Raw genomic sequence first — 25414 nt, 5'->3', positions numbered from 1 at the left:
ATGCTAGCTATTAAAATCAGATCATATAACAACATTAGAGGATTAGAAATCCAAGGTTTAAAAACAAGGTGTTATTATACCGATGACTCAAGTTTTATATTAAGTCCGCAAGCTAGATCCCTGCAATGTCTCATTGAAGATAACTTTTCTGGACTCTCTGGACTAAAACCTAATTATGATAAGTGTACAATATTATGTATTGGAGCTTTACAAAATACAGCTTTTACATTACCCTGCAGTTTACTTATAGAATGGGCTGACGGTGAAGTAGATATATATAAATGAGACTCTTCACAATGAATTTCAATAGAAAACTTGTAAAAATAGACAAGATCCTGCTACCATGGAGAGGTCAATACCTGTCTATATATGTAACATTTGCCCTGATGAACTCTTTAGTCATATCTCAGTTTACTCACTTACTGATGGCGCTGCCTACTCCTGATGATTCGTTTTTCAAATCATATGAGCAAAAAATATTTAGATTTATCTGGGATGCTAAACCAGACAAAATAAAGCGTGCCTATCTATATGATGAATATGAACTGGGTGGGTTGAGATGATTAAATATAAAAGCACTAAACCTTTCTCTAAATGCTTCACTTATACAACTGGTCTACCTGTCCAAAACAATCAACACTGGAGGAATAAAAATAGCATAAATAGGAAAGTATACCAGTTTCATTTGAGGACCAGGATGTTTTATAGCTGTGCCACACAGATTGCAAAATAGTTAGGAAGAGATTTTTGATGCACTAATTCCATGGTACAGGGTGTATAAGTTGATATATAAAACGACACAAAACTCAAGACTTTGTGCTTTTCAGCTAAACTTATTGTACAGAATTCTTTCCACCAACAAAATGTTGAATGTTTGGGGCATACAATCATCGCAGCTCTGCAGATTTTGTTGTGAGGATACAGAGTCAATAGACCATTTGTTTTGGTATTGCCCTCAGGTAGCCTGCTTCTGATCTCAGGTTCAGGAATGGCTGGAAAAGCAGAGCATTAATATAAAGTTGACCCTAGAAATAGCATTTTTGGGAGATCTGGAGAGACCTGGTCAGTCAATTACTAATATGCTTATACTCTTAGTAAAAGTATTCATCTTCAACTCACAATCTGTGGATTCTTTCTGATTAGATAGATTCAAGCTGTATGTTAAACATCACAACATAGTTGAAAGATATATGGTGCGTATAAATCCGAACAAGGTGGCCAGCAGAGATAGATGGGATGGACTGAGCGATGCTAAAGGTTGGCATGTGGAATTGTATACAAGTGGGAGTGGAGTTGCTGGGCGGGGATAGAATAACAGTCAAATTTAAGTCAAAAAAGTCTAAATAAAACAAAACGTGTGTAAGTTTGAATGACACTGATGGGCAGTGTTGTTACAGATAATGCCTGGCTGCCTGAGGCTGATGCCTGAGGCTGATGCCTGAGGGCTGGTGGCCTGGCAGTTGGGAACTTGGGCCGGTGGCTGATAGGTCGCTGGTTCAGGTACCGTTTTTTTGACCTTGTGGGAGATCTGTTGATGTACCCTTGAGCAGGCCGTTGCCCCTGGTTGCTGCTGTGGGTCGCTCTGTATGGGAGTCTGTTAGATGACTGAATGTGATGTAGATGTTGAGCAGCTTCACTGCAAGTATGTTTTATATATTCAATAAAAAATGCATAGTCCCGTGTGATGGTAATAAGTCCACAGTCACAAAGGAAGTGTATGTAGGCCTGCATGTTTTTAATCAATGATCAACATTTCACCATGAAAATCATATTTTATGAAACACAGGAAATTGATATTTTCTTTACTTTTTTCATGTATATATACGCATAATCTCGGATAACCCAGGACTAAAATCTTGTGTAATTTGGTCAGATGATAGATTACCATTTATTTTCACGTCGTCTGGCCACATGAGATTATTGTGCGCATTATCTGGGACAAAATTCAAATGCAAAAAATCTGTTTTGTTGTATCCTGAGAACTTTGTTCTGAGTAATTTCCGTCCAATCACCAAAGTGTTCTCTCTCAATTGTTACCATGGTTATGCTACCATCTTGCTTCTCCTATTTGTTTCTTATGGAGACATTTCAATTTGGGCGTGTTCATATAAGCCCCTCCCCCTGAGTGTAAAGGGTTAAAACTATCATGTTGACGTTATGGATGATTATAATAGCTTAGTCTATGAATTGTGTAGTTACATTTCTCCATCCTCATCCCTCAGCTGGTTAGCCAAAAAAAATGACCGCTTTGTTGGGGTGTCCGCTTTGATGTTGCTTGAATCCCAGATTGCTCCTTTAGTTAAAGTACAATATTTTTGTGGTATGAAAAGCTGTTTTCTGAGAAATAAGTCCACAGTCACAAAGGAAGTGTATGTAAGTCTACATGTTTTTAATCAATGATCAACATTTCACCATGAAAGTCATATTTTATGAAACACAGGAAATTGATAAGACTTTGGTCTTGTTTATTCAGCAGCTTCTTTTCCCTGTAAGAAGAAAGAAATAACAGAATAGATCAGTATTAATAATGAACATGATAAATATATCAACACTTGGAAATAACAGAATGGATCAAGTATTTACGACTCTGTGCTCAGCTTGATTTTCGATTTTGAAGTACCAACTAAATTTGGATTATTTACCCTGTCCTGAAATGTGTTTCTCAGAGATCCTCAACATTTGAGTGATTGTAAAAGGTCAGTATTGACATCTGTGAAGAATTAATCATAGGTGGTGTTGATGTGGTCATGTTTGAACATGTCAGGTGTAGGTTTAGGAGCACTTCTGTACCTTTCCGCTGTCGCGGCTCTTGGATCTGAGCTTGTTGACCTGAGTCTCAGCGATGTCAGCACGCTCCTCGGCCTCCTCCAGCTCATTCTGAACCTTCCTGAACTTAGACATGTGCTGGTTGGATGCTTCCTCCTGGGTAAAGAAAAGAGAGGGAGCGCCTAACATCAGTATTGAACGTTTGAAGCTTCAGGTAGCAATTTAATATATATTTCTTACAGGAATTATGAGGGAGACGGATGATACATTAGAGAAAGTGAGTGGTGGAACAGGGGATAAACTGGTGCTTCCAGGACCATGTGATCCAGGAGACTCAGCACTACCACCAGACCAGCCCCCGGCACAAAGCTAAATAATATTCAACCCGCTCTACTTTAAATTGTTACACATAGGAAGAGGAGTCACTGTGCATACATTTCTTCAGAAATGACTTGCACTATCAACCGAGTCAATGTTGACTGATGTGCAGTACAACACTTCAACTAAACTGTCTAGACGTTTTGTAATGTCTACTAGGGAATGTAAGCTTTCAGAGGTTTTGACTAAGTCTGTGACTCACCGCTTCCTCAGCCTGCCTCTTGTAGGCCTTCACTTTCATCTGCAGCTTATCTACCAGGTCCTGAAGTCTGGCAACGTTCTTCTTATCCTCCTCAGTCTGTGGGAGAAGTTACAAGAATCAATAGTCCATAGTTTAACACACAAACCAGTGTGCTTCAGTGTGTGAAGAATGCACTTTTTCTTACCTGGTAAGTGAGCTCCTTGACTCTGCGCTCATACTTGCGGACTCCCTTGACCGCGTCTACACCTCTTCTCTGCTCGGCCTCCACCTCAGACTCGAGCTCACGCACCTTTGTGGAAGAAATAAACGTAGGCATTTATGTGAGGTGGTGAAGTCAGACGTAACAAATCTTTGTAAATCAGAGGAATGTTCTTCTACTGGTCAAGAAGTGTTGTCTGCTCCTATGTACTTTTACGATTTTAATTAAAGAGGTCTATAATAAAACAATGACATTTCATGATGTAGGTGGGTGATTCAGAGAAAAAGCCATTACACAATGCTCCTGTGTATTTTTATATGATCAAATACATTTCCAGCAATCTGTCTTTTAATCCACCCTGCTGTTAACTCACCCTGGACTCCAGTTTCTGGAGCTGCTTCTTGCCTCCCTTCATGGCCAGATTCTCAGCCTCATCCAGGCGGTGCTGCAGGTCCTTGACTGTGACCTCCAGGTTCTTCTTCATCCTCTCCAGGTGAGAGCTGGTGTCCTGCTCCTTCTTCAGCTCCTCAGCCATCATGGCCGCCTGGAATGGTAGTTAGTTTCATTTATGCACCAACTGGCACCAATCATAATGTCCCTCTGAGATCATCTGACCTCCTTTTTGAGATCTTTGTTTAACCAGCCCAGCTTCCATTGGCCTTTGGGGACAAATCTAGTTTATGTAATTGAGTAGATCATAAGGACTCACGTCAGTGATGGCCTTCTTGGCCTTCTCCTCTGCGTTCCTGGCCTCCTGGACGATGTCGTCCACCTCTCCCTGCACCTGAACCAGGTCAGTCTCCAGCTTTTTCTTGGTGTTCGCAAGGCTGGTGTTCTGAAGGAGGAAACAAGGCCATTTGTTTGACTCTCAAGATAACTTACAAGTCACAAGGCTGAAATTATGAAAATATAAATATAAAACTACGAAAATATTAAAGGTTTATCAATATTAAGCACTGTTGAATTATATATGTGTGTGTAATCGGTATGCTTGGTTGAGTTTCATTAGAAATGGCCTTTGACCCGTACCTGGGAGTGCAGCAGTCCGACGCGCTCGCTGGCGTCGACCAGCTCAGTCTCAGCAACTTTGCGTCCTCTCTCTGTCTGCTCCAGAGCAACTCTCAGCTCCTCGATTTCAGCCACCATCAGACCGTTTCTGCGCTCCACCATGGCTGCCTGCTCCTTCATGTCCTCTGCGGCGCGGACGGCATCATCAAGGTGCAATTGGGCATCCTAGGGTTCACAATGAATTAGGAATTGTGGAAGTAGGGGCGATATGATCGGTGAGAGAAATGTTAATGGGTAAAAATGTTCCTAATATCCCTACATTTCTACACTCTAATAATTAGTGGTGACTAGAGGAATCCTGGGTATCCTCAAGGAACCCCTAGAGTTCCTCAAGGAACCCCTAGAGTTCCTCAAGGAACCATTGCTAGTCAATGGTTCATATTTTCACATTTGGTTAGTTGAGGGGTTCTTGGATAAACCTTTAATGGTTGGATGCAGCAGCGGGTTCATGGAGGAACCCCTGGAGTGGAGGAAGACTTAGTAGGGGCTTTAAGATATATTGTTTTGGGGCCAAACAGAGTAAATTTAATTCATGTTCATCTGTTCTGTTGTATTGTCATCACATGTTAAGGTTGAACACGGACAGTTTTGTTGCTTCAATGAGGCCAGTGGAGGTGTATTCATTCCTCAAGAGCAAATCCCAAAGTTGGACTATTTACAACCTTACTATTTTTATATCATCAGCAATTTAAAAAAAAGAAGATTATATTAGAATATTCAATATGCATAAATATTCAAGAAACATTTTAATTTGCAGTATACAGGAATGACATTTGTGCTAACGGATGACAAAAAATAACCCTCCAATAAGCCACATCTCCAATCTGATAGGCTGCCACCTCTATAATATATTATTAAATAGGTTCAAAATGTAACCGCTCCAATCACAAAAAGGTTCCGGTTTCAACTGGAAAGGTTCTGCTGGTGCGACAACCCAAAAGGTTCTTCCAGGCACCTTTACTTCTAAGAGTGTAATATCCCTACCTTCCTACAGTATATTAGTCCACTCCAATATCCCTACCTTCCTACAGTATATTAGTCCACTCTAATATCCCTACCTTCCTACAGTATATTAGTCCACTCTAATATCCCTACCTTCCTACAGTATATTAGTCCACTCCAATATCCCTACCTTCCTACAGTATTTTAGTCCACTCCAATATCCCTACCTTCCTACAGTATATTAGTCCACTCCAATATCCCTACCTTCCTACAGTATATTAGTCCACTCCAATATCCCTACCTTCCTACAGTATATTAGTCCACTCCAATATCCCTACCTTCCTACAGTATATTAGTCCACTCTAATATCCCTACCTTCCTACAGTATTTTAGTCCACTCCAATATCCCTACCTTCCTACAGTATTTTAGTCCACTCCAATATCCCTACCTTCCTACAGTATATTAGTCCACTCTAATATCCCTACCTTCCTACAGTATATTAGTCCACTCCAATATCCCTACCTTCCTACAGTATTTTAGTCCACTCCAATATCCCTACCTTCCTACAGTATATTAGTCCACTCTAATATCCCTACCTTCCTACAGTATATTAGTCCACTCCAATATCCCTACCTTCCTACAGTATATTAGTCCACTCCAATATCCCTACCTTCCTACAGTATATTAGTCCACTCCAATATCCCTACCTTCCTACAGTATATTAGTCCACTCCAATATCCCTACCTTCCTACAGTATATTAGTCCACTCTAATATCCCTACCTTCCTACAGTATATTAGTCCACTCTAATATCCCTACCTTCCTACAGTATATTAGTCCACTCCAATATCCCTACCTTCCTACAGTATATTAGTCCACTCCAATATCCCTACCTTCCTACAGTATATTAGTCCACTCCAATATCCCTACCTTCCTACAGTATATTAGTCCACTCTAATATCCCTACCTTCCTACAGTATATTAGTCCACTCCAATATCCCTACCTTCCTACAGTATATTAGTCCACTCCAATATCCCTACCTTCCTACAGTATATTAGTCCACTCCAATATCCCTACCTTCCTACAGTATATTAGTCCACTCTAATATCCCTACCTTCCTACAGTATATTAGTCCACTCCAATATCCCTACCTTCCTACAGTATATTAGTCCACTCCAATATCCCTACCTTCCTACAGTATATTAGTCCACTCCAATATCCCTACCTTCCTACAGTATATTAGTCCACTCTAATATCCCTACCTTCCTACAGTATATTAGTCCACTCTAATATCCCTACCTTCCTACAGTATATTAGTCCACTCTAATATCCCTACCTTCCTACAGTATATTAGTCCACTCCAATATCCCTACCTTCCTACAGTATATTAGTCCACTCCAATATCCCTACCTTCCTACAGTATATTAGTCCACTCGAGTACATTCCTCTGATCTATTATTTTCTACTGATTCACGAACACATCCCTCCCCATGTTCAGGATTTTGAGCCTGATGTCCCAGTCCCTTTACCTTGTACTGTCCCTGGACGTTCCTCAGCTGTTTCTGGGCCTCAGCGGCCTGCCTGTTGGCGTGGCTCAGCTGAATCTCCATCTCGTTCAGGTCTCCCTCCATCTTCTTCTTCACCCTCAGGGCATCATTCCTGCTCCTGACCTCAGAGTCCAGGGTGCTCTGCATGGAGTCAACCACCCTCTGGCTGTTCCTCTTGATCTGCTCCATCTCCTCGTCCTTCTCAGCGATCTTCCTGTCCACCTCACCCTTGATCTGGTTCAGCTCCAGTTGCACACGCAGAATCTTGGATTCCTCGTGCTCCAGTGTGCCCTGGACAAGGAGAAGCAGTCAGACAAATTGTTTAACACAAATAATTACAAACTGAATATATGACTACAATAAACACAGATAAAGGGAACATTGGATTGTAGCTGGCATTGGCTAGTGTAACACTGCTTTTCCTATGAAACAGCTGTAGTTTGTACCTCCGCCTCCTCCAGAGCGGTCTGGATCTCAGACTTCTCTGTCTCCACGGTCTTCTTGGCCTTCTCCAGCTCATGGATGCTCTTGCCAGTCTCTCCGATCTGCTCAGTCAGGTCAGAGATCTCCTCTGCACACACAAACACAGGAGCTGTTTAGACTCAGGAGATATTCAGTAGATATCACCAATGCAATGAAGTTTATCATGAATCATAATAACAGAAAATTCAATAACAGCACTTCATACTGTCTTGATAATTTGACTTCATTGGGTTGTTCAAAGGAATACCAATTTCAAGTTCCAAAAAATATATTTTAAACTTTACATGAACATTCTGAGATTGTTAAATAGTAATTTTTATATAATAATAATGATTACAGTTGATTCCATTTTCAAACACTGGTCAAACATCGGACGAAAATAACTGCTGTCAAATGCTCACGTTGCAGGTTCTTGTTCTCTCTCTTCAGAGTCTCCAGATGATCCAGAGCCTCCTCGTACGAGTTCTTCATCTTGAAGAGTTCAGTGCTCATAGAGCGAGCCTCCTTCTGAGCTCCTTCCAGCTCAGCCTGACCCTCCTCATACTTCTGCTTCCACTCTGCCAGAACCTGGGGAAATCCACGGGATTTTCATTACAACTCATTGATGGAGAGTTTTGAATCAGAAATATGCTACAATTATACTACATCTGATCAAATAGCAGACAGGAAACATCACCCTAGAGTGAGGTTTATAAATGTTCACCTTGTCAAAGTTCCTCTGCTTCTTGTCAAGGTTGGCGGCCATGGCGTTGGCTCTCTCAACGTCAATCATGAGGTCCTCCACCTCTCCCTGCAGTCTCTGCTTGGTCTTCTCCAGGGAGGCGCACTTGGAGTTGGTCGCCTCAATGGTCTCCTCAGCTTCCTGCAGACGCTGGGCCAGCTTCTTCCTGTTGGACAACAGAGGGTGGTGTTATGGTGAGTCATTTGTTGTGAAACAAATATTGCACTACACATTGAAGTAACATTTTCTCAGATCCCCATACCACCCTCACCATCCACACCGCTTATTTGAGTTATTGCTATTGTGTGCAACTCACTTGGCCTCCTCCAGCTCCTCTGTGCGTTGGATGGCATCAGTTTCGTACTTAGTCCTCCACTGAGCCACCTCACTGTTGGCCTTGGACATGCCGCGCTGCAGCTCTGCCTTGGCCTCCTGCTCCTCCTCAAACTGCTCTCTCAGGAGATCACAGTCATGGCGGGCAGACTGGACACCATGGGCCAGTGCGTTTTTAGCCTTTGAGATAGAGAGAAAGAAAGACAAGAGAAATTAGAGAGAGAGAGTAAAACAAATTATATTAGAAGTCTCTGAGGGTGGCGTAGAAACAGTCTATGTGTAGATTAAGCTTTAAACTGTGGTGGGTGGTTTCCATTTTGGGTGCCTTACCTTGACCTCCTCCTCAATCTGTCTCTTCAGCTCCTCCACCTGCTGGGTGAAGGCCTGTTTGCCTCTGGTCAGCTGAGACACCAGGCCTTCCTTCTCCTCCAGCTGGCGGCCAAACTCACCTGCAGGGTTAGAGTGACCTCCTGTTAATGAGTCATTCTTTCTAGATTGAAATTGTATTTTGAGGAATCGTAGTGCAGAAACTATGTAGACTGAATTTACAGCCCCCGATACATGTTATTGTGTACTACTTAGGTGAACTATATTGGTTTGTTGTTCATTGTTGAAGGTACCATTTTCTGTCAGGAGTCTGGCCCTCTGTCCGCTGATGTCGTTGACCTGGCGAGCATTCTCATCATTCTTAGTCTTGAGCTCACTCAACTGGTCCTCAAGAGTACGGCACATCTTCTCCAGATTGCCCTGTTAGTGAAACATATGGGACTGTCAACTTCAGTTTATTGAATGGTAATTTAGCTGACCCTCCTCAACACTGCTTGACCAAAACATCACTACTCACCTTAGCCTTGGCGACAGCCTCCATGTTGCTGGAGAGGTCATCAATCTCCATCTTGTACTCGCTCTTCTCCTTCTCCAGCTTCTGCTTGACGCGTTGCAGGTTGTCGATCTGCTCCCCGAGCTCAGCCACACTGTCGGCCTGCTTCTTGCGCAGAGCGGCGGCTGTGGCCTCATGCTGCAGGGTGGACTCTTCAAGATCGCGACGCAGCTTCTGGAACTCAGCCTCGCGCTTCTTGTTCATCTCAATCTGAGCAGCAGTGGCGCCTCCGGCCTCCTCCAGTCTCTCGCTGATCTCCTCAAGTTCCCTGGAGAGATCGGCCCTCTGCTTCTCAACCTTGGCCCTGGCAGCACGCTCAGCCTCAATTTCCTCCTCCAGCTCCTCAATACGAGCCTAAAACAGGGGGTAGGAGCAGGGGAATGAACACTACAATACAGTTGAAACAATTGAACCTCACCACATAATAATAGTATGTATTGTATATTTAGTATAAATGTGTTTATACATAGCCAGTTACACTAACATATTTACTATATTCATTAGACAGTGTCCCATTAGACAGTGTCCCATTAGACAGTGTCCCATGCAGGATCCAAACTAACAACGGTAAGAAGCAACATCTTTACATAGAAAGAAGCACCATCTTCCATCTTACTGAGCCATCAGAATCCACCAGGAAGAAGCACCATCTTCCATCTTACTGAGCCATCAGAATCCACCAGGAAGAAGCACCATCTTCCATCTTACTGAGCCATCAGAATCCACCAGGAAGAAGCACCATCTTCCATCTTACTGAGCCATCAGAATCCACCAGGAAGAAGCACCATCCTCCATCTTACTGAGCCATCAGAATCCACCAGGAAGAAGCACCATCCTCCATCTTACTGAGCCATCAGAATCCACCAGGAAGAAGCACCATCTTCCATCTTACTGAGCCATCAGAAGCCACCAGGAAGAAGCACCATCTTCCATCTTACTGAGCCATCAGAATCCACCAGGAAGAAGCACCATCTTCCATCTTACTGAGCCATCAGAAGCCACCAGGAAGAAGCACCATCTTCCATCTTACTGAGCCATCAGAATTCACCAGGAAGAACGTGTGCTACCAGAATAAATGTGTCAGTTATTTTCCTGTACTGGAGCTGAGATCCTGTACTGTACCTGGAGTTCCTTGATCTTCTTCTGCAGCTGAGCTCCCAGAGACTGCTCATCCTCTATCTTGCTGAGGAGCTGGCTGGTCTCAAACTCCTTCCTAACAAACACAAACACGTTGATTGCAAAGTTAGACAGTATAAAGGGAGCATATTTTACCATTCACCATTCATCTAATTCATAATTACAAGAATGAGCCAAGAAGAACCACAATGTTGATTAAGATGGCAGGGAATACTGTAATAATTTATTTGTGTTTACTTCTTGATTTTCTCATCAGACTGCTGCTTGTCATTCTCCAGGTCCATTATGGACTCCTGGGCCAGTTTCAGATCTCCCTCCAGCTTTCTCTTGGATCTCTCAAGGTCCATACGGAGCTTCTTCTCTTGCTCCAGAGAACCCTCAAGCTACAAGATATAAACAGACATGTGTTGGTCAAATCTAAACAACTGAAGATAATATCATCTTACACACTATCATGTCCATAATGTAAAACTCCACTCACGTCGTCCACTTGCTGTTCCAGCTTGGTCTTGGCCTTGGTCAGAGTGTTGACTTTGTCCTCCTCTGCCTGCAGGTCGTCCAGTGTCTGCTGGTGGGCCTCTTGGAGGGCTTTCTTCTCCTTGGTCAGCTTGGCAACACTCTCATCCATAGACGCCATCTCCTCTGTCAGGTTTTTAACCTGAAAACAGCCACAACAAAATGAGTCTTTGGTCACTTCACCATAAATTGGAGAATTAGTTAAATTTATTAAAGAAATGTGTCAACAAGTACAGTACTATAGATTCAACACTAGATGGCACTGTACTCCATGCCAGTGTACTGAATGGAAATCATAAACGAGTTGGTAGCAGAACATGCAATGACTGTGGGGAGAACACCACAACTGAAATTCCACTATTTTGTGTCTTAATTTTTACTGTACCCACAAAAAGACTTGAATTACATTTCTGTTTTGAGTTGATTATTCTTTGGATTATTGTTTGGTTAGACAGTCTACAAGACCTTGTTTTCAGTTGCGTGCTTCTCCTTCTCCACTTTGGCCAAGGTGAGCTCCAGGTCATCAATGTCCTTCTTCAGCTCAGAGCACTCATCCTCCAGCTTCCTCTTCTTGGCAGTCAACTCAGCATTCATCTCCTCCTCATCCTCCAGCCTCTCAGTCGTCTCTTTGAGTTTGGCCTCCAGCTGGATCTTGCTCTTGATGAGCCCCTCACACCTTTCCTCAGCATCGTTCAGATTCTCTGAATCCTGGTTTCAGAACAGGAGAAAAAAACCTGTGTTCTCACTTTGTGTATCAAAATATAGACTTGATTTAGTCAAATAAGTCAGAGCAAATCAATTTAAATGCATGACATATATAAATATATATCACAGGCCAAAAAGATCATCAAGGACTTCAACCGCCTGTTCACCCCGCTATCATCCAGAAGGCTGGGTCAGTACAGGTGTGTCAAAGCTGGGACCGAGAGACTGAAAAATAGCTTCTATCTGAAGGCCATCAGACTGTTAAATAGCCATCACTAGCCGGTTACTACCCGGTTACTCAACCCTGCACCTTAGAGGCTGCTGCCCTATGTACATAGACATGGAATCACTGGCCACTTTAATAATCGAACATTGGTCCATCCTTGAAGAGGAGTGCATGTTCCCCAAGTCTTGGGGGGAATATACTGTTTTACCCACTTCATATGTACAGTATATACTGTATTCTAGTCACCTTAGAGGCTGCTGCCCTATGTACATAGACATGGAACACTGTTTTACCCACTTCATATGTATATACTGTATTCTAGTCAGGGCCATCCTATTCAAGTATTGTTCATACGTGCTGATGTGTGTGCGATCGTGTCTGTGTACTTGTGTGTCTAAATGTGCTCTGATGAGGGTTGTTGCTCACTCACAGATGCGACTTGAAGCGCCAGGTCACTCCTCTCCTGCACCATGGCCACCATCTTCTCCTCCAACTCCTTCTTCTTGGCCAGAGCCTTGGCCAGGTCTGTCGTCATCTTCTCATAGTTCTCCTTCATGTTGGCCAGCTCCTTCTCAGTCTCAGCGCTCTGCAGCAGGGGCTTGATCTTGAAGTACAACTTCATCCATGGCCAGGTTTTCACATTCATGAATGAACGGATGTTGTACTGGATGGTGAAGACGGAATCTCTGGTCCACAGAAAGGATAGAGTGACATGGTGAGTGACATGGTGAGTGACATGGTGAGTGACATGGTGAGTGACATGCTGAGTGACATGGTGAGTGAAATGCTGAGTGACATGCTGAGTGACATGCTGAGTGACATGGTGAGTGACATGGTGAGTGAAATGGTGAGTGAAATGCTGAGTGACATGGTGAGTGACATGGTGAGTGAAATGCTGAGTGACATGCTGAGTGACATGCTGAGTGACATGGTGAGTGACATGGTGAGTGAAATGGTGAGTGAAATGCTGAGTGACATGGTGAGTGACATGGTGAGTGAAATGCTGAGTGACATGGTGAGTGACACGGTGAGTGACACGGTGAGTGACACGGTGAGTGACACGGTGAGTGACATGGTGAGTGAAATGGTGAGTGAAATGCTGAGTGACATGCTGAGTGACATGGTGAGTGACATGGTGAGTGACATGGTGAGTGACATGCTGAGTGACATGCTGAGTGACATGGTGAGTGACATGGTGAGTGACATGCTTAAAGATCTCCTCCAGTGTTTTTTTTAACTTTTCCTGTGGAAAACGATATCCCAAGTATAAATACAGTAAAGTACAAACATATGTTTTGTAAAAATATATGTTTTGAGGAAAATAGTGTTTTTTAGACACAAACTTCAAGGAGTGGCATTGCCAGTCCTTAACTAGAAAAGTTTTTTTTTTTTTAAATCACTGGATGACGTCTTTAAAGCTACATTCTGCGATTCGAAGAATAACAAAACAGGGATCCCACCACTGTTTGCATACAGCTGAGGAATGGGGCTAGGGAAATATAATCCCTCTTAAACTTATATACAGCGCTCTCGATGAAAGGACTGACAGGTGATGTTAAGATCATGAGGCATTTCTTATTATTCCAGAATGAATGTGTAAATATCACTTAGTTAAATAACAATTGAACAGCTTGCTAAATCCCAAACTGCTACTTTAATAGAATGTTATAACATGTACTTTCTCATTCTCAACAACTTAAAGCATATTCACTATGTAATCACTATACATTACATACAGGTGGTTGACAGAACAGTTTGCCAAGATGTCTACTCTTCCTCACCTCCTCTCCATCATCTTGGTGAACTCTCTCCTCATGAGGAATCCACGGCTGAGAGCCTGGACCATGCCGACCAGAGAGGCCAGCTTCTCATCTCTCATCTCCTCCAGGACACCCAGCAGACCGGCTTTGAAGAACACCTGACACAGGTTGACGTGGTCAATTATGGAACCACAGTCAGGTGGTAACAGACAGAAAGGGGTGAATCAAAAGAGAGGAACAAAACCACTAGATTGATTTGAACATCATAAACATTGTAATCCTTACAAACAAACCATGGCATAGGTTGTTTATGAGCTGTAAGTTATTGTATAGCTGTAGATTAATAATGTACACTAACATAGATAACTGCAGACATACCATTCTGACATAATGCACAAAATAATTAATTGAGTATAATATTTTTTATAAACATTTTTAAGAAATAATAAAAAGATGGATAGATCAACTGGAGAGACATTTAATGGTTAGAGTTTAAATGATCATTGAAGTTGTGTTTTAGTTGGCGTCTCTTGCTGGGGGTATTTGACTGACCTTGGTGTGTCCAAACTTGTAGTCCTCGTGATTCACATCAATGGACCCAAGCAGCTTCTCAGAAGCCTTCTTGTTGTCCATGAACTGGCCCTCGGGGATGACGCTGGCATTCAGTACTTTGTACCTGAATCAGGAGAAATGTTTAACATATGTCAAGTTGTAATTGGTTTGGTTAAGCCTATTCTGATGCTGGGAAAACCCTCAGAGCAAATATTTCTGTGTGTGTGTGTGTGTGTGTGTGTGTGTGTGTGTGTGTGTGTGTGTGTGTGTGTGTGTGTGTGTGTGTGTGTGTGTGTGTGTGTGTGTGTGTGTGTGTGTGTGTGTGTGTGTGTGTGTGTGTGTACCTCTGCTTGAAGTCAGCATAGATGATTCTGCTGGGGAAGCCCTTCCTGCAGATCCTAATACCCTCCAGAACACCATTACACCTGAGCTGGTGGATAACCAGGAAGTTCTCCATCAAACCTGCAAACACAAACCAAGTCTTTAAATTCTCTCCCTATTCCAACTAAACTACTTAAAGAGCTGCTTCATGTGCTTGGCCCTCCTATGTTGAACATAATAAACGGCTCTCTATCCACCGGATGTGTACCAAACTCACTAAAAGTGGCAGTAATAAAGCCTCTCTTGAAAAGCCAAACCTTGACCCAGAAAATATAAAAAACTAATCGGCCTATATCGAATCTTCCATTCCTCTCAAAAATTTTAGAAAAAGCTGTTGCGTAGGAACTCACTGCCTTCCTGAAGACAAACAATGTATACGAAATGCTTCAGTCTGGTTTTAGACCCCATCATAGCACTGAGACTGCACTTGTGAAGGTGGTAAATGACCTTTTAATGGCGTCAGACCGAGGCTCTGCATCTGTCCTCGTGCTACTAGACCTTAGTGCTGCCTTTGATACAATCGATCACCACATTCTTTTGGAGAGATTGGAAACCCAAATTGGTCTACACGGACAAGTTCTGGCCTGGTTTAGATCTTATCTGTCGGAAAGATATCAGTTTGTCTCTGTGAATGGTTTATCCTCTGACAAATCAACTGTACATTTCGGTGTTCCTCAAGGTTCCGCTTTAGGACCACTATTGTTTTCACTATATATTTTACCTCTTGGGGATGTCATTCGAAAACATAATATTAACTTTCACTGCTATGCGGATGACACACAGCTGTACATTTCAATGAAACATGGTGAAGCCCCAAAATTGCCCTCGCTAGAAAAACTGTGTTTCAGACATAAGGAAGTGGATGGCTGAAAACTTTCTACTTTTAAACTCGGACAAAACAGAGATGCTTGTTCTAGGTCCCAAGAAACAAAGAGATCTTCTGTTGAATCTGACAATTAATCTTGATGGTTGTAAAGTCGTCTCAAATAAAACTGTGAAGGACCTCGGCGTTACTCTGGACCCTGATCTCTCTTTTGACGAACATATCAAGACTGTTTCAAGGACAGCTTTTTTACATCTACGTAACATTGCAAAAATCAGAAATGTTCTGTCCAAAAATGATAAAGAAAAATGTATCCATGCTTTTGTTACTTCTAGGTTAGACTACTGCAATGCTCTACTTTCCGGCTACCCGGATAAAGCACTAAATAAACTTCAGTTAGTGCTAAATACGGCTGCTAGAATCCTGACTAGAACCAAAAAATGTGATCATATTACTCCAGTGCTAGCCTCCCTACACTGGCTTCCTGTTAAGGCAAGGGCTGATTTCAAGGTTTTACTGTTAACCTACAAAGCGTTACATGGGCTTGCTCCTACCTATCTTTCCGAGTTGGTCCTGCCGTACATACCTACACGTACGCTACGGTCACAAGACGCAGGCCTCCTAATTGTCCCTAGAATTTCTAAGCAAACAGCTGGAGGCAGGGCTTTCTCCTATAGATCTCATTTTTACATTTACATTTTAGTCATTTAGCAGACGCTCTTATCCAGAGCGACTTACAGTAGAGTGCATACATTTTATTACATTTTTACATACTGAGACAAGGATATCCCTACCGGCCAAACCCTCCCTAACCCGGACGACGCTATGCCAATTGTGCGTCGCCCCACGGACCTCCCGGTTGCGGCCGGCTGCGACAGAGCCTGGGCGCGAACCCAGCCCAGCCTGGGCACGAACCCAGAGACTCTGGTGGCGCAGCTAGCACTGCGATGCAGTGCCCTAGACCACTGCGCCACCCGGGAGGCCTCCATTTTTATGGAATGGTCTGCCTACCCATGTGAGAGACGCAGACTCGGTCTCAACCTTTAAGTCTTTACTGAAGACTTATCTCTTCAGTGGGTCATATGATTGAGTGTAGTCTGGACCAGGAGTGTGAAGGTGAACGGAAAGGCTCTGGAGCAACAAACCGCCCTTGCTGTCTCTGCCTGGCCGGTTCCCCTCTCTCCACTGGGATTCTCTGCCTCTAACCCTATTACAGGGGCTGAGTCACTGGCTTACTGGTGCTCTTTCATGCCGTCCCTAGGAGGGGTGCGTCACTTGAGTGGGTTGAGTCACTGACGTGATCTTCCTTGGTTTGTGCCGTGGCGGAGATCTTTGTGGGCTATACTCGGCCTTGTCTCAGGATGGTAAGTTGGTGGTTGAAGATATCCCTCTAGTGGTGTGGGGGCTGTGCTTTGGCAAAGTGGGTGGGGTTATATCCTTCCTGTTTGGCCCTGTCCGGGGGTATCATCGGATGGGGCCACAGTGTCTCCTGACCCCTCCTGTCTCAGCCTCCAGTATTTATGCTGCAGTAGTTTATGTGTCGGGGGGTTAGGGTCAGTTTGTTATATCTGGAGTACTTCTCCTGTCTTATCCGGTGTCCTGTGTGAATTTAAGTATGCTCTCTCTAATTCTCTCTTTCTCTCTTTCTTTCTCTCTCTCTCGGAGGACCTGAGCCCAAGGACCATGCGTCAGGACTACCTGGCATGATGACTCCTTGTTGTCCCCAGTCCACCTGGCCGTGCTGCTGCTCCAGTTTAAACTGTTCTGCCTGCGGCTATGGATCTCTGACCTGTTCACCGGATGTGCTACCTGTCCCAGACCTGCTATTTTCAACTCTCTAGAGACCGCAGGAGCGGTAGAGATACTCTTAATGATCGGCTATGAAAAGCCAACTGACATTTACTCCTGAGGTGCTGACTTGTTGCACCCTCGACAACTCCTGTGATTATTATTATTTGACCATGCTGGTCATTTATGAACATTTGAACATCTTGGCCATGTTCTGTTATAATCTCCACCCGGCACAGCCAGAAGAGGACTGGCCACCCCTCATAGCCTGGTTCCTCTCTAGGTTTCTTCCTAGGTTTTGGCCTTTCTAGGGAGTTTTTCCAAGCCACCGTGCTTCTACACCTGCATTGCTTGCTGTTTGGGGTTTTAGGCTGGGTTTCTGTACAGCACTTTGAGATATCAGCTGATGTACGAAGGGCTATATAAATAAATTTGATTTGATTTGATTTTTTGATTTGATTTAATTTAATTTAAATACTCATAAACAGGTTGAATATTGGTTCGTTAAGGTTACTAATATTGTATTGATAAGATGTCATATTTAACTCAATGTTTATTGTACCTGGAGTCTTTGACTCGTTGGGGATCAGGCAGCGTACAAAGTGAGGATGAGTGCTCCTCAAGTTGGTCATCAGCTTGCCCAAGTTCTCCTGTAAGAGGGTTACAAACCATGTTCTCAGAAATAATTTCTGATAATCACTACGCCTTTTGAAGGACTGAATATCCCCATTTTAAAAGCTCACCCTGAACTGGGAGGACACAGTCTGCATGGAACCACCCTTCTTCTTGCCTCCTTTCTTGGTTGTATCTGTTGTAATGGAGAAAAGTTCAATATAAATGAGAGAATCTCAGGTTAACTTAACACAGATCTTAATGCAAATGCTGCCAATGAGATTGTGTAAAATAACACCTATTGTATGAGTAAATTAACCCAGTAAATCACCCAGAGAAATTGTGATACATTTAAAGCAGCAATCAGCAGTTGAAACAATAACAAAGCATGCTCCCTGCCCCTGTTTCAATAAAAACATGAGAGACGGGGCTGGAGAAATGTAACCACTCAAATGTATAGACAGAGCCATGTATTAAAGGACTGACCATCTTGTTTCCCTTTACTTTGATTACAAACATTGGAGTAAAACAAGCTCAAATTTGGGTTCTGATGGGGTACGGCGGTTGAACTAAGCTGATGTTCTTCAAGAATGAATGGGTACATATCTTAATAAGTCCACAAATGGATGTAGCAACTGCAGATTGACCCTTTAAAGAAAATGGGACTGAGTTGTAACTAGTTCTTCATTAAATCTTTTGATGTGCTGCTAGTCTTACCCTCAGGTGGGGCAGCGATGTACAGGGTCCCCATCAGTTTGACTGAGGACTTCCCGTACAGCTGAAGAACTGAGTCGTTCAGGGGGTCCTTGTTCTTCTCCAGCCAGCCAGTGATGTTGTAGTCCACAGTGCCGGCGTAGTGAACCAGGGAGAAGTGGGCCTCTGCCTTGCCTTTGGCTGGCTTGGGCTTCTCAAACGCCTTGTTTTTGCCAAGATGCTGGGCGTACAGCTTGTCCTTGAAGGTAGTGTCTGAAGACTTGGGGAACATGCACTCCTCTTCAAGGATGGAGAAGATGCCCAATGGCTTTATGAAAAGAGATGTATATCAAATTAGGGATATTTACATTTAGGATCACATTTATTCTTTCAGCAAACATGCTATTATCAGAGTATCTTCATTTAGGGGCCCATAATAGAAAACATTTTGAGTTCTCAACAGTTAGATACGTTGTACCATGTGATAATATCTCACACATCACTCCATTTGAGCTTTGCTGTTGAGGTCCATTATAATCTTGACAGACAGTTTACCTTCTCAATAAGCTCAATGCAGGCAGCCAAGTCCATGCCGAAGTCAATGAAGGCCCAGACGATTCCCTCCTTCTTGTACTCCTCTTGTTCCAGGACGAACATGGTGTGGTTGAAAAACTGTTGCAGTTTCTCATTGGTGAAGTTGATGCACAGCTGCTCCATGCTGTTGTACTGTTGATGGAATTTCAGAAGGGATCATTTCATCATCATACAAGGCTGTAATCCCTCTCAATCACAACTCATTGTCTTGTTCTGGTCTCAGACTCACATCAAAGATCTCAAACCCAGCAATGTCGAGCACACCGATATAGAACTGTCTTGGATTCTTGGTGTCCAACATCTCGTTGATACGGATGACCATCCACAAGAACATCCTCTCGTAGATGGACTTTGCCAGAGCCGAGACTGAGTTATTAACCTGCAATGATAATACCTCTAATGAATACATGAGATGTTGACCATGTCAAGTGATGAGGTGAAAAGAGCTTTGGGGAAAACAACATCACTCTTCAAAACAAGCAATGCACTCATCACCAAAAGATGTATGGTGCTCAGAAGATGGTAGAAGCCGTGTTTGGCCGCCTTACCTGAGGCACAGTCTGTCCCTTGGTCACATACTCGTTACCGACCTTCACTCTGGGGTAGCACAGAGCCTTCAGCATCTCAGCTGAGTTCAGGCCCAGCAGGTAGCCGATTTTATCAGCCACTGGAGAGAGAACCAACATCAACAGACTCAGAAACACAAGATCACTTGTTTCTGATGTCACACTGACAAAAGGTTTCGGACAAGTTGTTTTGGGGGCTACGTTTTGATATGAACCCACATCCATCAGTTTAAAGCATTTCTGGAGGTTGGAATTTGGTCTCCATAAATTATCTCCTGCCGGACTTTGATGAGGCTCTGTCTGTCTTACGTGTCGTACATCTATGAGTGGGCCTGGAATGGGGCTAATGTTTACATATTGTATATCTATGTTTGGGACTGGGAATGGGACTAATGTTTACATATTGTATATCTATGAGTGGGACTGGGAATGGGACTAATGATTACATATTGTATATCTATGAGTGGGACTGGGAATGGGACTAATGTTTACATATTGTATATCTATGAGTGGGACTGGGAATGGGACTAATGTTTACATATTGTATATCTATGAGTGGGACTGGGAATGGGACTAATGTTTACATATTGTATATCTATTAGTGGGACTGGGAATGGGACTAATGTTTACATATTTTATATCTATGAGTGGGACTGGGAATGGGACTAATGTTTACATATTGTATATCTATGAGTGGGACTGGGAATGGGACTAATGTCTACATATTGTATATCTATGAGTGGGACTGGGAATGGGACTAATGCTTTACATATTGTATATCTATGAGTGGGACTGGGAATGGGGCTAATGTTTACATATTGTATATCTATGTTTGGGACTGGGAATGGGACTAATGTTTACATATTGTATATCTATGAGTGGGACTGGGAATGGGACTAATGTTTACATATTGTATATCTATGAGTGGGACTGGGAATGGGACTAATGTTTACATATTGTATATCTATTAGTGGGACTGGGAATGGGACTAATGTTTACATATTGTATATCTATGTTTGGGACTGGGAATGGGAGTAATGTTTACATATTGTATATCTATGAGTGGGACTGGGAATGGGACTAATGTTTACATATTGTATGAGTGGACTCACCCTCTGTGCCGTCTGGCTCGGCCTGCTCCTCACGCTGCTTCTGCTTGAATTTCAAGTTGCCATGGTGCAGTACAGCTCCTGTCAGCTTGTAGATGCTCATCTTTTCATCATTACTGAAGCCCAGGACTGTAATGGCATCCTGGCATTAGACAGGAAGTACAACAGTGATGAACTGAACTGTAGTTATCTCACATACAGTACACTACAGTTCTGTTCTGTCAGCAGAACCAATGGGATGGATCCATTTGACTGTCTTCTCAGATCCACGTGATTACACTTGGCCAACACTAGTTGATGACAGCACAACATACATTTTACACAGTTCCACAGGGACTTAGTGACACTCTCTTGTGGATGTCTTACATGTACAGTATGGGCCTCAAGGTGAAGTGTGAAGGCATGAAGAGTTCCTTGAGGTACATGCCTAACTAACTCAAGGCATTTAGAATAAAATTTTTAAAAAATACATGAAAATTCCCAGCTGCCACCAAGTTGGAATTGCACAGTGCATTCAGTGTGTACGGTGGTCCTACCCATTCCATATCTAGAATATGATGAACCCTTTGTTTGACTCACGTCTGTGGCATCCAGCTCTTCCTTGTCGTTGATGCTGGCCACAGTGATCTGGCCCTGGCTGCACATGGGGAAGTCGTAGGGGTTGGTGGTGATGAGCGCCATTTCTATGGACAACAGAGAATGTCTTGTCAGTTAAATCTCTTAGATTTCTGCTGTTCTACCTTTACAGTTTCTCTCTCTCTCCTTTACTCAGTAGATGGACTCAAGTATTTTATATCACGGTTAGGGTTTCAAAGCTATCGGCGGTAATTTACCAAAGTTACCGTAATCTTCAGTAATTTTGGCAATTAACAGAAAATCTATGGCAACATATCGTAACTTTGGTAATTCATTTTTTAATAACTTTTAAAAAATGTATTCATTTTATATTACAATTCTTCAAAATATTTACTTTTGTTTAACAACTGCCCCCAGCTTGATGCCTAAACATTGACAACAAACACATATAATAAAACCGAATGTGTAAAATAATAAAATAAATGATATTTCATGCTGAAACCCTTCTTAAACACCAATGGTATTCATTAAGTTGATGGTTCATATCTAGGATAATGTTTTACAGCTTCGTCATTCTATTTTAAATCATAGTATTAGGTTACTTAATATATCTGACATGTGATAATGCCACACAGAGGGTCAGAGATAATTACAGACCTCCGGGATCATCTGAAATACCCCAAAGGGCCACTGGATGTCGTATGATAGATTACATCAAATCCTTGAAAGATACTTTCACAATACTTATCAGAGTGCATTACTTGATACATCTTCCCCAAAGACCTGACTCATATCTAGATGCCTTGTTACGTTGGATGTACTCATTGGAATAGTATTAATAGTGTGGACAATGAATTCCACAGATGGGGGTGGGAATAATTTATCCTGTAACTCTACTTTGCCTTACCAACAACCTCAGGTTTGTGATTGGTCATCATCTGGAAGAAGATGTGGTAGCCTCTCTCATCGGGAAGCTGGAAGGACACTCTGGACTTCTCTAGCAGGTCTGAGAGAGAAAGAGAGAGAGATTGACACAAAGAGAAAGAGAGAGAGAGAGAGAGAGAGAGAGAGAAAGAGAGAGAGAGAGAGAGAAAGAGAGAGAGAGAGAGAGAGAGAGAGAGAGAGAGAGAGAGAGAGACAGAGAGACAGAGAGAGAGAGAGAGAGAGAGACAGAGAGAGTGAACATTAGATAAAGATTATCTCCCCTGAAAATCTGTGTGAATTTAGTAAAGAATTGAGAAACAATCAAAATCAACTCACAGGTCTCAATGTCAGCTTTAGCCAGTTTGCTACCTTGGAAGTGAATCCTGATGAATTTACCCTAAAGTAGAGCACGGGGGTTAGAAAGAGGATAACTAAATACATCTAACATTTTACTTTGATAGACTCCTTTAAATGTTACAATTTGTTGAGCATCCATTGATATAACAAATGGGAAATACTGAAATACATTTGTCCAATATTAGATCACTTTCACAGTATGCCCTTCATACTTACAAAGCGAGACGAGTTGTCGTTCCTCACTGTCTTGGCATTACCGTAAGACTCCAGCAGAGGGTTAGCAGCAATGATCTGATCCTCAAGAGACCCCTGATTGAGACAAACACAAGTTGCTCAGAAACTGGTAAAGTAGTAAAGTTAGTTATTCTCGATTGCTTGAACACAGCCCACCAAACTGAAATGTGTTAGAAAGGTACAACCTACCTGCATTTTGCCTGGCTCTGCTTCCTTCTTGGCACCAGACACTGCAATGGTGGCAAAGTACTGGATAACACGCTTGGTGTTTACAGTCTTTCCTGCACCGGATTCTCCACTGGTTATTAATATGACAGAGAAACAGGGGTTTTAGTAACATGTTTGAATGTCACATTGACTTACACTAAGAAATAGCCTTGAAAAATACACTGTTTTCCTACATAAATTAACAAATATCCCCACTCATCGACTCATTTCTATGCATTGCCTAATCCATTCATAATGTCATGTATTTTAATCATACCCAAGTGACACAACATATTGCAGTAGAAACCCTTTCTCAAATGAGATTTTAGTAAACAACTTACGTAATCAGGACGGACTGGTTCTCCTGGTCTGTAACAAAACAACATATTGATTATCATACTCAAGCAACATTATGGGGACATTATTGAATTCATAGCATCATCATGGATTTCATTTTGGAACATTTTCCATTCAAGGCCAGTGATATCAGATATTACCAGCAAACTGTTCTAACGTAGACTAGAAAACAGCAGATACCTCTCTAAAGCACATTTTAACTTCCATCCATCCATCCATCCATCATCCATCCATCCATCCATCCATCCATCCATCCATCCATCCATCCATCCATCCATCCATCCATCCATCCATCCATCCATCCATCCATCCATCCATCCATCCATCCATCCATCCATCCATCCATCCATCCATCCATCCATCCATCCATCCATCCATTAGAGCTCATACCAATCTGCATGAACTGAAAGGCGTTGTCAGAGACGGAGAAGATATGGGGTGGAGCCTCCATCCTCTTCTTCCCTCTGTAGGCGTTAACAACCTCCATGTCGTACACAGGAAGCCACTTGTAGGGGTTCACCGTGGCACAGAACAGACCAGAGTAGGTCTGGATGAAAGAGATTCAATTAGGGGATTAGAAAAATCAGCTTGACGTTTACCTGGATTTATGTGAGGATGTGGGTGTACTATGGCATAGTAATGTAGGTCTACTGTATTGGTATGTTTTGGTGTCTACCATTACTTTATGTGTAGTACTGTATGAGTGTGTATGTTTATACAGGTATCTTACATAGATCATCCATGCTGCATAACGCTCTTTGAGGTTATACAACACAGAGGCTTCATTCAGGTAGGTCATCATGGCCATGTCCTCAATCTTGTCATACTTAGGGGGGTTCATCTGGTAGACATCTGCTTCTTTGAACTCTTTTCCTTCCTGAAACAGTCAGAAATCTAGATTATACACAGATCAAACTGGACAGGACTGAATGCTTTAAAAAAACAAATCTTTAAATAAAACTGCATCCCCCCCATCTAATCCAACTACTTTGTTATCAACCACTGATGCATGCATGGTGATACTTAACTAGTCAATATAGAACATTCTATTTTAATTAGCAGGGATAAAAGGACGTGTTTGAAGGTTATATTCTGCTTACCAAAAAAACAAAGAAATGCTTATTAATCAATCTTTTTTTACTTATTTAATTTTTTACAATTGGCATGATAAAAATGAAAAAGTGTGTCTGCACAATCTTCAATACTTTTCAAATCAGGCTTACCTCCTTAGTGCCGTTAGGATTGATGACTGTTACAGTACACTTTCCTTCAGTCCTGGCAGTGACCAAACCCTTAAGGTAAAGCTCCTTGGTGTCTGCCACATAGCAGGCGTTCTTTGAATCAAAGGGTGCGGTTTGTGCCTCCATCCTCTCCTTCTCAGGCTTACGGAGGTATATGGCAGCCTTGCCGTAGATCTGCATCTCCGCGTCCGTACTCATGGTGACGGATCACTAGGAAAGAGACGAAACAAGAAACATGATTGACTCTGTGGTGCTTCCTCCACAGTCAACAGAGTTGTGAGTGGCATCTCTCACAGAACATTTGTCACTTTTCTTATGAAGACTCAAACTATGTCTCACCTTGTTTTTCCCCTTCTACAGATGAATTTGTACTTCTTGGAGAACCCTGGGAAACATTAGGTTGTTGTGAATACGCACAAATCTAAAGCTATTTCATTTAGCCCCCGAAGAGGTAGAAAACATTTAGAATGGTATAATTCAACACAATCATTACAGCCTTGTCCAATTCAGCTACAGGTTCAACTGGTAACTTTCAT

The 25414-nt window shown here is 42.5% G+C and overlaps 1 protein-coding gene across 1 annotated transcript; it reads right to left on the bottom strand.

Moving 5' to 3' along the window:
* Positions 1-2372: 2372 nt before the first annotated feature.
* Positions 2373-25076, bottom strand: LOC120041251 (myosin heavy chain, fast skeletal muscle-like). The gene is made up of 39 exons (XM_038986188.1): positions 24861-25076; positions 24368-24514; positions 24028-24184; positions 23622-23649; positions 23263-23371; positions 23056-23148; positions 22819-22879; positions 22466-22564; positions 21562-21665; positions 20986-21124; positions 19856-19974; positions 19537-19686; positions 19269-19439; positions 18726-19041; positions 18152-18216; positions 17971-18058; positions 14761-14878; positions 14417-14540; positions 13886-14022; positions 12535-12790; positions 11639-11881; positions 11139-11315; positions 10895-11040; positions 10643-10733; positions 9485-9874; positions 9261-9387; positions 8971-9089; positions 8624-8820; positions 8290-8473; positions 7988-8153; positions 7550-7674; positions 7086-7394; positions 4575-4778; positions 4255-4380; positions 3919-4089; positions 3531-3635; positions 3347-3442; positions 2791-2922; positions 2373-2486 (listed from the first exon to the last, which is right to left on the bottom strand). Exons 1-39 carry the CDS (start codon positions 25074-25076, stop codon positions 2466-2468), a joined length of 5826 nt encoding a protein of 1941 aa, XP_038842116.1. The 3' UTR covers positions 2373-2465.
* Between the last annotated feature and the right edge of the window lie 338 nt (positions 25077-25414).

This window comes from Salvelinus namaycush, unplaced genomic scaffold (assembly GCF_016432855.1).
Source record: "Salvelinus namaycush isolate Seneca unplaced genomic scaffold, SaNama_1.0 Scaffold425, whole genome shotgun sequence".
Classification (NCBI taxonomy): Eukaryota; Metazoa; Chordata; class Actinopteri; order Salmoniformes; family Salmonidae; genus Salvelinus; species Salvelinus namaycush.
This window is presented reverse-complemented; position numbering and strand designations above follow the sequence as displayed.

Bases quoted from the DNA above. Each gene is read 5' to 3' on its own strand.
- LOC120041251 (XM_038986188.1), bottom strand. From the start codon at position 25,076: ATGAGTACGGACGCGGAGATGCAGATCTACGGCAAGGCTGCCATATAC. The intron at 14,023-14,416 runs GTCAGTCAAATA...AACCTGTGTCAG, and splicing joins ACAAGTTTGGACACACCAAG to GTGTTCTTCAAAGCCGGTCT. The intron at 11,316-11,638 runs GTCTTGTAGACT...GGCTGTTTTCAG, and splicing joins AGCACGCAACTGAAAACAAG to GTTAAAAACCTGACAGAGGA.